Source organism: Takifugu rubripes, chromosome 6, assembly GCF_901000725.2.
Source record: "Takifugu rubripes chromosome 6, fTakRub1.2, whole genome shotgun sequence".
NCBI classification, from domain to species: domain Eukaryota; kingdom Metazoa; phylum Chordata; class Actinopteri; order Tetraodontiformes; family Tetraodontidae; genus Takifugu; species Takifugu rubripes.
In genome coordinates this window covers 11519748-11533681 of record NC_042290.1, presented here as the reverse complement: position 1 = coordinate 11533681, position 13934 = coordinate 11519748, and the positions used below count along the sequence as shown (strand labels likewise).

The window sequence follows — 13934 nt, the reverse complement described above, 5'->3', positions numbered from 1 at the left end:
TTCGAATGATGCCAGAGATGCCAGGGGGACGTCATTTGTCGTCTGTTTATTGGAACATGCAATTCCATGCGCTGAAATCTGCCTTTTAGTAACAGAAGCTTGAACGGCCAAACTGTGAAACAGAGGATTTGTGGGGAAATTCCGCGGGACAGACGGTCAGATGTTTCCATGGACGGCAGCTCGACCCCTGTCCCAGCTGATCCCGGGGAGGGAAAAAGGGAACCCTTTCACAGATGTGGTATTTCCAAGGAAATAAATAACCGGCGTTCGTCATCGTGGTGCGTTTGACTGCGTCGGCGATTTAAACCTTTTACTAAATCATCGCAGGTCGTACAAACGAGCATCTACGCCATAAATCCACCTCACGATGGCCCCAGACGTAACGACAGATGTGTACCATCTCTTAATAGTTCATTTACATTTCAATCGAACAATAGATTCACAAATAAAATGTCTAATACAGACATGAATAGTCAGAAAACATCAGTTTATCAAATGCTTCACGAGCAACAACCAGGCTTCCAATAATATAGAATAATAATGTTCCGTTAAAAAAGACATTACGTTTCAAATAAATGGACCATTGTGGGTTTAAAAAGCATCTTTCAGGCAGATTTGGCCCCTAAAAGGAAGCAACCAGGTGAGTTGTGACCAGAAACGTGCCGGATAAAATAAACCCCTCAAAAAAGTGACTGAAAATGCAGAAATTCAGGCTGTTACTTTGATCTTCAAAGCTCAGCTTGACGGACATCAAAGACTTTTTTCCCTGACGAAAGTCACTGATTTGGGAATATCGTCTCATCCTCGACGCTGCGAACACGATGTCTAAACTCAACCCAGAAGTTCCAGGAAGGAGAACGCCGACGCAGCAGCAACAACAACAACAACAACAACAACAACAACAACAACAACGTTGCTTTTTTCCTATCAAACCGTTGGGTTTTTTTTAGTTTTCGTGAGCAGACACTAAAATGCTGGACGTGGCCACACAGTGGGCGTGTGCAGAACACCGGCCGTTGTATCACAACTACAGAAACACTCCACCGCTGCGCACGAGGGGAGGCAGCGCATGCACGAGGCTGGGGGGGCGGAGTCAGGGCGCACTTCAAAGTAAAGCAGGGACCGATCGCTTTGATGGCAGGCTTTGATCTCCCTTTATGGTGGCTGGGCTGTAGCTAACGGAGGTTAGCTTAGCAACGAAAGTTTTCCCTGAGCAATTCCTGAACGAGACAGACGGATTTCACGCTGCCGGAACGTTTATCCGTCGCGTTTCTCCTCCGTTATTAGAGGAGGCAACAAGGTTCCGTTTCTGGGTTTTACGTCTTCAGGGTCCGGACACAGAGGGCGACCGGCGTAACACTAACGTTAATAACACTGGAAAACTGGAAAACTTACAGCTAATTTCCACAGAAAATTATGCTTTTCAATGAATTTCACCATTTAATTGTTGAAGGAAGTGCTTCAAACCTGGACCAGGAGGCTAACTGGCTAACTGGCTAACTTCACTACACTGATCAAAAGAAACACACATTCCCAAACATTCTATTGATTTCTCAATATTTCTCATTTATCATCGTTAAATCATAAATTAGCTGTATCCTGAAGAGCTGTTCGACACCCCGGGGTGACGCGGGTGACCTCCGGATGGTAAACAGGTTCATCGGGTGGTATTATGGGCTGCACCATTAGCAAACTGTCACCTTCACAATGAGAACTATTAAAAACACGTTTGTCGCTAAAGAGCTGGAAAATTCCAAAACTGCTCTCCCATTTAAACTCCAGAGCTTCCAAGACTTTGAAATCCTGCTGATCTAAAACCTGGAAAACGGGAATTGCGCTAGGTCAAGGCCAGCGGGACCGGGCCGAGCCGGCGAGCAAAACGAGAGCCACAACGATCCTGATGAAAAAGACACCCGACAAACAACTTCACAGAAGTTAGCAACACGAAAAAACCAAAACGGGAATTAACGTTAAAAGAAAAGGGGGAGTGGCCCATCGCAACATGGCGCTCTACGGAAACACGGACAGGAGACGTGGCGGCGTTGTCGTCATGGTCCCACCTGATCAGTGGTGACCGACCACTTCCTGGCTATAAACCAGCTAACTATGCTAGCCACCGTAGCTACGGCAGCTAATGACGGAGTGAGAGGAGGGTCAAAGGTCAAAACTAACCTGGAAGTTTGTTCCACGATTTAACAACGGAAAATACAATTTAGCCTCAGGCGGCATTCAGACGCGCGGCCTTTGAAGAGCCGACATCTTGCTTTGATCTTTTCCAGACATTTAAACCGTTAACGTCGTTCCTCTTTTACAGGAAGCTCTCGCGCCGTCTCTGTGTTGCCGTGGCAACGTGCTCCTGCATAAAGACGTGGAAAAGTTTCAACAACAGGTTTTTTTTTTTTTCTCCCAGGACGGTTGAACCTCATCTGCATCCGGAATGAGGCGGCGTTCCATAAATCCGGCTCTGCTTGTGGGATTCCGCCTGTCCGTAATTTTAGCTGACATCCAGCAGCATCTCGGTCACGGGCGTCTCCGGACAGGCGAGGGTGGACGCGCCCTCCAGCCGAGCAGATCCGCTCTGCAGCACCAACTTCCCGACTCCCAGACCTCCGGACGCCAATCGCCCAGGGGACAGAGACTTCCTGGAGAAACCAGGAAGGAAGGCGTGAGCGGAGGAGAGCCAAGGGCGGCTCCGGGTCACGGTTCCTCACCTGAAGGCCATCTTCTTCAGGTGGGCGTTCATCTTGTCCACAGCAGCACCGTCTGAGTGGGGGCGCTCCTCCATGGGAGAAGAGAGGAGGGGGGAGGAGCGGGATGCTGGGAGGAGGTGGGAATCCTCCGGAGGCTCCAGGATGGTCACATCCTGGGGACAGAAAACCCAATTTCCATAAACCAGTGAGCCCCTTTATCAACAAGGACTCCCCCCCTCCACAACCTGAGCTCCCGTCTCGGCGTCCTCCAGGTCCAGAGCGCAGAGTTCCAGCTCGATGTCTCCGCCCGGGTCCGATTCCCCGTCGGCCCGGCCTCCGTCCCGGCTGTAGGACATCTGGGCCGCCGCGATCTTCTCGCCGCTGCTCAGGGACGTCCGGCGCCGCTCTGACGCGCACAGATGCTCACTGAGGACAGAACGACAGGGAGCCTCAGGGGCGTGTCCTAAAGACGCCGTTGTCACGGCTACGGCTGCACGCACCTCTCCAGGAAACTGGAGTGGCTGGAAGGAGTCGGAGCCTCTGGAGCTCCACCTGTGGTCCAGGTGAGGGCTGGAATCTAAAAATAGAACACAGAGGTTCAGCCGACTTTGCCCGTTTGGCTGTATCAAACGTGCCGGATGCACCTTTAAGGTTGATGGCGGCGGCGGTGGCGGCGGCGCCCTGGCAGATGGGGTCCGCGGTGTGGTACCCGGCCCGGGCCGCCCTGGAGATGGCGCCCCACTTGGAGATGATGGGCGCCTCGCTGAAGGGAATGATGGGGTCCTCGTCCTTCAGGCGTCGGTAGTGATCCATCGAGTGCAGCCATCGCTTCTCGCCGCCGCCCGCGGTGCTACCGTCCAGCTCCTGAGAGAGGAAACACGGGCGGTGAGAGAGCGCCAGACCTCCACGGGCGCCGCTCACCCGCCGGGGCCTCACCGGGTGCTCGGCGCAGGAGGGGGCCGGCTTGTGGGGGTCGAACGGGCTGAGGCAGGGCCCGATGGCGCCGCAGGACCACGGAGAGTAGCGCGCTAGGTTCTCCTCGCCCCGGAACCGGCACGCTGCGCACTGGCCGCCGCCGCTCTCCGCGTGCTGGGGGACGAACAGGAGCGTTGGTACGTTTTAGATTCTGATATCTGCCTTCGGCTGCCGTCCCCATGGCAACCGTGTGGCCACGCTTGTTGTGCGGACACGTTAAAAACAATCATCTCGATTAGCTTCAAGATTCAAAAACACAGCTGTTAAAGAATTTAGTCATCTGAGATCCTGAGTCACACACACACACACACACACACACACACACACACACGCTTGTGCTGCGTGCCACAGCAACACATTGCTATGGTGTCTTCGTCCACAGTTGCTAGGCAACAATCCCCCACATACAGTAAAAAGCTCCGAGAACGAGCGTTTGGGACCGTTAAATCCTCCATATTTGTTTCCATTATTACAGTAACATGATAAAAACTAAAGCGGCTCCCAACAAACGGGTCAGAACCCCCGGACCAGGCCGAACCTTCCGGGTTCGCTTCCCACCTCGGGTCCAAAATCGATGGTGAAGATGGGGGAGGACGGCGAGGGCCTGCTGGCGTTGTGGTGGTGGTGGTGGTGGTGATGATGAGCCCACTGCTCCTGCTTCCTCCTGAACAGATCGTCGTATCCCAGCCGGACGTGGCCGCAGTCCTGGGGGGGGGGGGGTGACAGGAGGGTCATGTGACAGGAGGGTCATGTGACAGGAGGGTCATGTGACAGGAGGGTCATGCGATGATATCATAGGAACCTGCACATGCTAATTACACAAAAATCCCTGTTTGGTCACATTTGTGCGGCCGATAATGAACATTTCAAAGGGGAGTGAGTGATCATAATGACCAAGAGAGGCGACATCAAAGGGCCGCTGGTATAAAAGACTCCGATATTACTGTAGTACTGCGAGTGTGTGTGTGTGGGGGGGGGGGGGGCAGGGACGGATTTGGGTGAGGAGTGGGAGGACGGGAGGAGGACTGTGGTTGGCAGAGAAGGTGGAGAAGATCTGTGGGTGTTCGGAACAAACTGAGGAAAACGCCGCTCGAGAAGCAGCCGTGGATCGAATCACATGTCGGGGGGGGGGGGGTTGCAGCCGGGGGTGTGAACCAGCTGTCAGAACATTAGAAGCCTTCCCTGCCCATCAGAACCCGGATGAACGGGACGTTTGGACCCACCCTGTGCAGGCGGCGTTCCGCTCCAGCGCAGAAGTTGCTGTCCAGGGAGTTGAAGCGCTCCCTGAGGGGGGGCTGGTAGACGGAGGAGTGCAGCACCTCCAGCGGCAGCGAGTTGCTCCTGGCGTCCTCTCTGTGGTACAGCTGCGGAGACGAGCGCCACCGTCAGCCGTGGCGGGCGGGTCGACACCTGTGATAATCGGGGCGGGGGCTCACCTGAGGGCGCCACACTCTCCTGCTGTCGTAGAGGGGGGCGTAAACGCCGTGGGCCGCCACCACAGGGCCGTACTGAGGCTGCCCCGGGTGGGCGTGGAAGCTGGGGGGGCCCATCCGGTCTCTGGGCGGGTAGCCCGAGGAGGAGGACGCGTGCGGGTGCGGCGGGTGGGGGTCGAAAGGGGATGGCGGGCCGGCGGAGGGCGGCAGAGAGGATTCCGGGACGTTGGAGGAGCGGAGGAACTGAGCCATGCAGGTTTTGTGAGGGGGGTGAAGAGCCGACGCGTAGTAGGAACCTGCTGGAGAAGGAGGCGTCAACCCGCTGGGAGAGAGTCACATGACCAGTCACATGACCAGTCACGCACACTCACAGCTGCTCTGGAAATGGGCCGGCTCCGGCACCGGGTGGGGCTCCTGGTAGTACGCGTCCGCTGCCTGGGACAGATGCGGCGTTCGCAGCAGGAACGCGCCGGGGGCGCCGCTGTCGCCCCAACCGGCTGTTGCCGCGGGCGACATGGAGGAGGAGTGGCTGACAGGGATCCTGGGAGGGGAGGCGCACTTCCTGTTGAACACAGAGGGAACTGATTACGACACGAACGCACCCTTTAAACCCGGGGGAATGATCTCACTGCTCGGTCGAGGCGCTGCCCGTCAGCCCGTTGGACCCGTTGGCTCCGCTGGATCCATTCGGCGCCGCCCTCTTCAGGTCTTCCATCGCGTCGGCGCCTCTGGAGATCAGCTTGTGGTGCGTCCCGCCCGCCACACCCTCCACCAGAACCGTCGTGGTGTCGCCTTTGAGTCCCTGTGCCACACCTGCGGGAGCATCTGTGTGCAGCCCCGCCTCCAGAGCGAAGGTTTTACCCATAATCCCCGGCGCCAGAGGAAACACACGGCCTGCGGCGCTGCTCTTCTTGTTCCTCAGCCGGAATCTGACCGGGAAGAGGAAAGAGGGAGTAAATCTAACATCCCAAAGGTTTCATCCACACATCAAATAATCAAAAATCCGTGGAAGTTTGCAGTCCAGGAATGTCATTAATGTGAGATTGGAATGATGGTGCGGGATCGAGGGTGACGGCTCTTGACCTGGGGGGGCCCAAACGTGAGGAGCTGTCAATGGTGAGGGAGAAACTGGCACCAATGAGGAGGGTGGGCCAGCCATAGAAGGGCCCTGGGACAGAGCCCAGGGGCCCCCCTGGGAAAACCTGAAAGACTTGAGTGAGGGACAGGAGAGGAGGCAGTGGGGGGGGGGGGGGCGCTCACTTCTCCAGCTCGTCCTGCGTGTGTGCAAACGTACAGTTGCTCCCCCGAGGACAGCCCCCCTGCTGACGGAGGTCCCGACACATGCTGGTCTTGTACTTGCTGTTGGGCTGAGGCTGAAACGGCAGAGACAGGATCCCTCGTTAGGATCGTTTAGCTCCTTTAGCTCGTTTAGCTCGTTTAGATCGTTTAGCTCCTTTAGCTCGTTTAGCTCCTTTAGCTCGTTTAGCTCATTTCACGCTTCTGCCTTGAACAACGACCAGGAATAAACGAGGCCTGGAAGGACCGATGGCGGCCGCTTCCACTCATGTTTGACCTCGTTTGTTGAAGGTCGTTGGTATTCTCTACCTGTGGAGTGTCGTGGCTCTTTTTGCTGAAGTTCTGGATGAATTCTACCAGACCGTGGACCACCAGCTTCACAGCGAGCATCACTCTTTCCAGCTCGTCCCAGGGGGGAGTGGGAGCATCTGCACACCGATCAAGAACACGGCACAATCAGGAAGGAGGGACTTGGCTCTCCTGCACCGCGGCTACGCTAACCCAAACTGCGGCACCTGGGTTGTGGTCTATGTTGGCCAGGAGCTCCAGGTGGGGTCTGAGGTTGGTGAGGTTGGCGGGGTCACCGGTCCTCTGCAGAACGATGGTCAGCTCCTGGACACTTTTGGCGAAGGACTCTGGGGACTGCAGCTGCGGCCAGAGACACGGTCGGTCAAGACAAACGCGGGTGGAAGAGGCTCAGCTTCTGGATAGTGCTGACACCTTGTCAATGATAGACTGCATATGGGACTTGTGGACCAGGTCTCCATACAGCAGAGACGACCACTGCTCAGGCGAGATTCGCAGGCCGGCCTCCATGGCGATGTGGACGATCTGGGCGTCGTGTTCCCTCCTGAGGGCCTCGTACGTCCGAAACTCTTCTTTCAGCTGCATCAGGGACGAGTCCTCGTCGCGCTTTGTCACCTGATGGAAAAGAAAGAGAATCCGGGCTCTTAATCGAAGACAAAGGTTAGTTCGGCGCCCCAACAGCGCCCCGAGTGGTCAGTTACCACAACTGCACTTTGATCACTACTTGATCTGATGTTTTCAGGCAAAAATACAATATTTCAAATTATTTTAGAGTAAAAAGAGTCATGCTTGTGCTGTCAGAGGTGCCTTCAGACAAATTAACTCAGACTGAGATCAAACGGGGGGAATTCTCCCCCCTCAGAATCTGCCCTATGAGCAATCATCACCAGACATCAACACAGACAGCAGCGACTCTCCCCCCGTCCTGTATGGAGGGGCAACAAGGGCAAAAATAGCAGCGATAGCGACTGGGGAAATCAGTAACCGAGGGATTATTGGCAGCACTCCGGTGGAAGGAGACACGGAAAATTAGGATCTGTCGTCTCAGCAGGTCATTCGTGGCGCTCTCGGGTACAGATGTGCTTGTCTTATACCTTGAAGCAGGAGGCCCTGTAGAGAAGCTGCACCACGTGTCCTATGCTGGTTTTGGAGGCTTGCGGGAAGCGGGCCTCGAGCTTCTGGACTACGAACAACACCAGCACCTTCCTGGATAAAGCGGAGCCGTCTTCCAGAGCCAGCAGAACCAGCTTCAGCGCGTCCTCCTGCATAGCTGATGGCGGCGTGGAGAAGCACAGAGACGCAGCTGAGAATTCAAACGCGACCGGCGGGCGGCCGCGAGACGCCCGGAGGTCCGTGAGGAGCGTCCTCAGATTCAGAAGAACTCACTTCTTTGATCACCGTGAGAAACAGTTTCCCAGTCAGAATCTGCCCTACGAGTAATCATCACAGGACACCCAGACACGGACCTTCGGACATCTCCGGAGTCCGGTTAACTCCCGTTTCTGTTAAACTCCCCGTTACCAGACAAAACTCCTCAATTCAAACAATTCAGTGTCAGATATTAGACGCCTGCCCTCTGATTATCCGGTAGAATGGCTTATTTGGGGATCGGGGGTCTCTCGTGACACCTACCGGGCCCCAGGAACTGGCACCCGCGGGCCCTCACGGCGGCCCACAGGTTGGCAGAGAGCTGCTGGGAGTTCTGGTGCTGCAGGATGAGCTCGGTGACGGTGCGCTCCCCCAGCGAGCGTCCCGCCCGCACCGCCCGCACGCGGCCCTCCTCCTCCACCAGCTGGCAGTTCACCAGCGTCACCAGCTTCCTCTGCATGGGCCGACTGAGCACGCTGGGGCACACGCTCGCCACACCTGCGCTCACATTTCCCAGAAAGCTGCAGATTTGCACTTTAGGACACACCAGCTTTAACGTGCACGTTGACACACGAACCTTTGGCGGCGCTCAGAGGTCTCAGGTAGAGAGCCAGCTCCTCCACACACACCCTGCACACCTCGTAGCTCTTGACCTCCGCGGCACCGTTCAGGCTCACCAGCCGCACCTCCGGGATCTGCAGGTGTTCAAAGAAGGTAAGGTTCTACGTCATGTTTTCATACCAGACCTGAGCCTGGTCAGGGGTCACAGGGGTCACTGGGGTCACCTCCAGACTCGCCTGAGCTCCAACCAGCTGCAGCAGGGCGCAGTTGACGGGCAGCAGGTCGATGTCGGTGCTGATGGGCGTCTGGTCGAAGGGGCAGGCCTTGCGGTGCAGCTTGTGGAGGCAGGTCTTGCACACCGTGTGGGAGCAGCCCAGGCTGATGGGCTGGTGCTCGCTGCTGTCAAACTCATTGTAGCAGATGGGGCAGGACAGGAACTCCGTCCACTGAGCCGCCTGCACCGGCATCCCGCCGCCACACCACGGAGAGAGGCGCCGCCGAGCTCAGCGCATGACAGGGAGGAGCGCACCAGTGTCGGCGACGGCTGGGGGGGGGGGCAGAACATCCAGTTATTACTCAGTAAGAAACGTCTACAGGCGCAGGGAGAAGCTGCAGAAAGGCGCCGAGGTGGAATCGAATCCAGAACCTTCTGGTTATGAGGCAACGCCGCACCACTAACATTCACTAGAAACGCGGTCGGGAGCCCAAATGAACCTGGAAATGAGGAGAAGAGGCTGTTGGTGCTTGAACAGCGTTGATTGTGTGTCAAACGCCAACTGCCAAGACGTTTGGTGCAGCTCAGTCAGGAGGGCCGACGCTTACGACCCTGCCGGCCTCGGGTTTCCTTCAGAGACGTTAACGGACGCAGCACCTGTCGCTTCGCTCTCACGCCTGTTCAAATCACTCAAGAGAGCCACAACTGGGTTCTGACGGACGACAAGAGCAGCACGGCCAATAAACGGACAAAACTTCACCAGAAAACAGCAACAGCCGTGCTCACTCATAACGAGCCTCAACCGGTTTGGGAGGAAAAATGCTGCTCTGCATTCTCAGAGCTTTGCACGCGCGTAAAACAGGCAATAGACGACACAAAAAGAGGATAAATACACCTCAGACGGTTAGAAATCCAGTGTCACCCACCTCGCAGGCCGACCGCAGCGTCCCCCCGTCTTCGCACTTCATGTTTTTTTCCAACTTGGAGCCCAAATTGAACAAATAAGCTACAGGAGCGATGGGAGCGTTACGCTGGCGAGGGGACAGCACGTTCCTAAAACTCACGCAGCAACTGTGCTTCTGCACCTGTCAGTCCCCACAACAACTGATATCTCAGGTTTCTACACACCCCACGTCTCCTCCGGGCTGTCAGTCTGGGGGGGATGGGGCTTTCAAGGGCCTGCAGGAACTCCTTCTGGCTTTTCTTCTTTCCCTCTGACATTCTCATATCATCTTTTTTCATTCTCTCTCTCTCTCTCTCTCACACACACACACACACACACACACAAAAGCCCCCACAGTCTTGTCTTGTGACAGGGAGGCTGTGTTGCATCATTACAGGAGATCTTCCTCCTCAGATTGTTACAAAAAGTGGAAACCAGCCTTTTGTTCCCCCTTTTCGTTGCCGTGCAGGAAATGTTCCAGGACGTGCAGCTCTCCACATCCAGCACGCTCACAGATGACAGAATTACGCGTTCTTGGGATGCTTCTACGATGCTTCTACAGCGTAGTGAGTTTTAACAGAGCAAATCAGCAAAGGTGATGCCGCACTTCCTGTATTCCACGCCAAAGAACTAAAGCAGAGAAGAAGAAACGGCCACGGGAGCAGCGATTTGCCCCGGCGGCCGAGGAGCCGCCCACTCTGCCGAGGATGAGCCAGAGAATCAAAGCCAGAAGGAGCCAGATTGTCTTCAGGACACTCAGAGAAGCGCCGTTGCTTCTGAAGCAGAACCATCGACCAATATATCTCTCTGTAATGCCACTTTCCTCCTCTAGGGGTACAAAATGTCACTGTGACACAGGGTAAAAGGAAGAGCTGCTCTGGGGGCTCTTGAGGCAGGATGGAGTCCCAGAACCTGCTGGTTCAGATGTGGAATGTAGCAGAGTTGCTGGTCTCCCTGGGCAATATTGTGCTGCGCTGGTGGAAGCTGGATGCTAAAACCTAATCTGAACTATTAAAAGCACGTTGGTTGCCATGTTAGCATGTAGCTTGTTTTCAGTACATATAAGAAGTGGATCGTTGTGAGGTCCTCCCAACTGTCCGGGGACACAGTTTCAGATCCAGAGCAGCGTTCCGGCGGTTTCCTCCATCGTATCCTGGAATCTCTGGAGTGGCATGAGGGAAAAACTGCATTCATGTGAGCAGGAGATGAAGAGGTGACTAACGGCTCAGCAGAATGGTGAGATATGCAGCCAAGTTTGAGCAAAACAGGCCTCAATTAAAGGAGCGGCTCACAAAAACTGAAAATTTGCCCCGTTTTGTAACCTCACTGCTGCTGCTCCCCACCAAAGACGCTACTGATGAAGGTACAGTTGATTTATGTTGCTATCATAAAAATACGTAACGTAGAGTTCTCCTTAACCACGATGTTGCTTTGCCTCCTTTCTTAGTGCAGGCGTCTGAACACTGTTGACTCCAAATAAAGAACTTTTCAGACAAAAATTGGATCTCTCTCTCACACACACACACACACACCTGCAGCAGAGCCACCAGGAGTAATTCAAGATCTCCTGTTCCTGCAGAGCGTCCCCAAAACTCCAAAATTAGAATGTAGCTGCATTTAGCATGTTGTGAGCTTATAAATGTGCGTCTGTAACCTTCCAGGACACCAGAAGGCTCCACCGGTGACCCACCAAAACAGCGTCACCTCTGCTCACGTGTGGTTTTTAACTTTTTATAACTCCTCTCTGGTTCTGTGGGAATCTATTAATGACTTTAATTTAATTATAGCATCAATTTAGGCTTCTGGAAAGAGTAGAACTGAGGCAGCGTGGAGTCAGATTCAAGCCAAGAAGGAGCAACTGAGACATCTTCCAGTCAGTGAAAGCAAGCTGCAAAGGGAAACGAGGCGTTTACCGACAAACAGGCCAGCAGAGGCCGAAGTTAAGGTTTAAAGATGACATCCGGGCAGGCTGGCTAACCTTTGAAGCACTTTGTAAAAGAAACAAAGTCCATCCGGCTATGAAAACAGCATCATCTGCAAGAGAGCATTGTTTCTTCTGGATGTGCGACACCACGTGAGGGGCTGTCAAAGATTAAGATATTTAACTGGGACTCAGTTACTTATCACTTGTGTGGCGCATGCATGTGTTTGTGGGCTCCGGGTGGGAGGCGGGGCTGTTGTACCCCATATACTGTACAGAGCTGAGGCGTTTCTGGGGGGGGCAGGGGCAGAGGGGACCAGGGGCTATTCGATATCAGCCAGGCATCAGGTGGCAGCAGACCCTAAAACAACGTCAGAATATCAGGTTGCTGTTGGTTGCTGCAGCTCTGCGCGGTTAAACTTCTGCAGCAGCTCCGCACGTTGCTGCTCGGACTCTGTTGCAACTCTTTCTGGAAAACGCTGCTTTGCAGAAGAGGGGCCCCGTTAAAACGGGTCTTTTCGCTCCGGCAGCACCAGTTGCGGGACTGGAGATGAGCCAGAACAGTTTCTGGAGCTCAACAAACTCAGGCGAGGTCAGAATAAGTGCAACGTCAAAAGTAACGCGAGCTTCCTCAGACTTACCTCACGCAGCAGAGCAGCGCAGCGGAAAAACCTCTTACATCCTCACAAGTGCGTCCGGACGCGGCTGCAAAACACCTGCGACAGGAGCGGCGCGTCCCGCATCTCAGAGCATCAGCACCGCGACTCCGGCGTCGTGTCCGACCCTCTGCCCGCCTCTGCCGCTCCTCATAACGGGCGCGCAGGCACGCCGAGCCGCGCTCCGTCGGTCTGGCGAGCGGAGGCTGAGAGGAGATGGTGGAATCGCTCCGCCGGTGATGGTGCCTCGACTGCGCGTCAGACTCACGGCCGCGCTGCGCGGAGGCGGCCGCCGCCAAACAGCTGCGCATCACGCATACTCCAGCAGAGAGGCGGGCCGGCTGCACGCTCCAGCAAAAGCCGAGACCGGCGTGCGTGTATCTATCGGCTGAGAGGGGCACTATTTTGATTGTTGCGGGCAGGGATAAAAGAGATGTGAAGGGGCAAGCCGGAACAAGCCGCTTTTTGAGGCGTGGGCTGCTTCTGTTGCGCGTTTTTAAAGGAACAGCGCGGAGAGCGCAGCGCTGAGGACGCGCCTCAGCAAGCGCGTCTGTGAAGAGGAAGTTCTGTCTCGCACACGCACACGGTTCCCGCACGTTGGGCGTTTGGAGAAGTGTTTTATCTTCCCCATTTTGATCATCTTGAAATCTCCGTGAACTAGCTTTTGTTTTCATTTCAGCTCTCATCGCGAGGTTTCTGGGAAAGAACAAAGACTCTTGGGGGAGTTTGAGCTTCGCTTCTTTCATGTCTGTGAGCGGAGACCTGGATTTTAGCCTGACCCCAGATCGCCCTGAGGCGGGAGTGTGCCTGCTGATGGACCTGACCTGTTTAGGTGAACATGCTGCTGGATCCAACACTCGAGACAATAAGAAGCTCAAGAGATGAGCAAGAGAGCTTTTGCGGGCTTGTTTTTTTTTTTTTAAAATCTCAATCAAAGTATATTAAAGCTTTTGGTGTTGTGAATGTTTGCTGAACCCAGCAGCACGGTTAGCTTAGCTTAGGCTAATGATGACGGGGCCGCCATCTTGTGGCAGCTGCATCATTTGCAGCCGGATGAAAGATCTCACTTTTAAATGTTTTCTTTTACGTTTTGAAACTAAACAAACTCGGGTTAATGTCTCTTTATCCCAGTTAACATCGTGAAATAGCTGAAATATGTCAGTGAAACGCCAACCGGCTTCAGCATAAATATGGACTGAACTTGATCCTTTTGTGGGTGTAAACAGCACTAATGCATCAGATGCTGGAACCCACTCGCCCGGAACATTCGACACCCCGCGAGATTTTGACCAAAACTGAAGAAGAGTCTCCCAACAGGTTTCTGAAGAGGAGAGAAGGCGGAGGGCCGAACACATAAACACAAGGTCATGGGTGCACAAACCTTCCCTGACTGGCTCACTTATGCTGAATTAGGGTTTTCTCTGAATCAGGTCTCTACTGCATCTCCTCCATCTTTGTCACCACTTTCCTCCTCGTATTTTACCTCTTAGGCTGTCATTTATAATGCAAGTGCCCTCACACACACACACACACACACACTACTGTCTGTACTGAACACACACTCAGGCTCT

General features: G+C 54.5%; 1 protein-coding gene across 6 annotated transcripts; it reads right to left on the bottom strand.

The window, feature by feature from the left end:
• Positions 1-2722: 2722 nt before the first annotated feature.
• Positions 2723-12687, bottom strand: rc3h2 (ring finger and CCCH-type domains 2). Of its 6 annotated transcripts, none has more exons than XM_029837751.1 (19): positions 12349-12687; positions 8854-9173; positions 8646-8763; positions 8333-8566; positions 7795-7970; positions 7115-7315; positions 6910-7042; positions 6704-6822; positions 6359-6471; positions 5728-6027; positions 5464-5660; positions 5102-5394; positions 4889-5029; positions 4224-4370; positions 3627-3779; positions 3335-3554; positions 3191-3267; positions 2936-3116; positions 2723-2863 (listed from the first exon to the last, which is right to left on the bottom strand). In XM_029837751.1, the coding sequence occupies exons 2-18, from the start codon at positions 9094-9096 to the stop codon at positions 3114-3116; spliced, it is 2868 nt and encodes a 955-aa protein (XP_029693611.1). In that variant the 5' UTR covers positions 9097-9173; positions 12349-12687; the 3' UTR covers positions 2723-2863; positions 2936-3113. The 6 variants fall into 6 exon arrangements, with proteins under 6 accessions (XP_029693611.1, XP_029693613.1, XP_029693614.1 ...); XM_029837753.1 differs by having other exon boundaries at positions 5102-5397; positions 5470-5660; XM_029837754.1 differs by having other exon boundaries at positions 5470-5660.
• Between the last annotated feature and the right edge of the window lie 1247 nt (positions 12688-13934).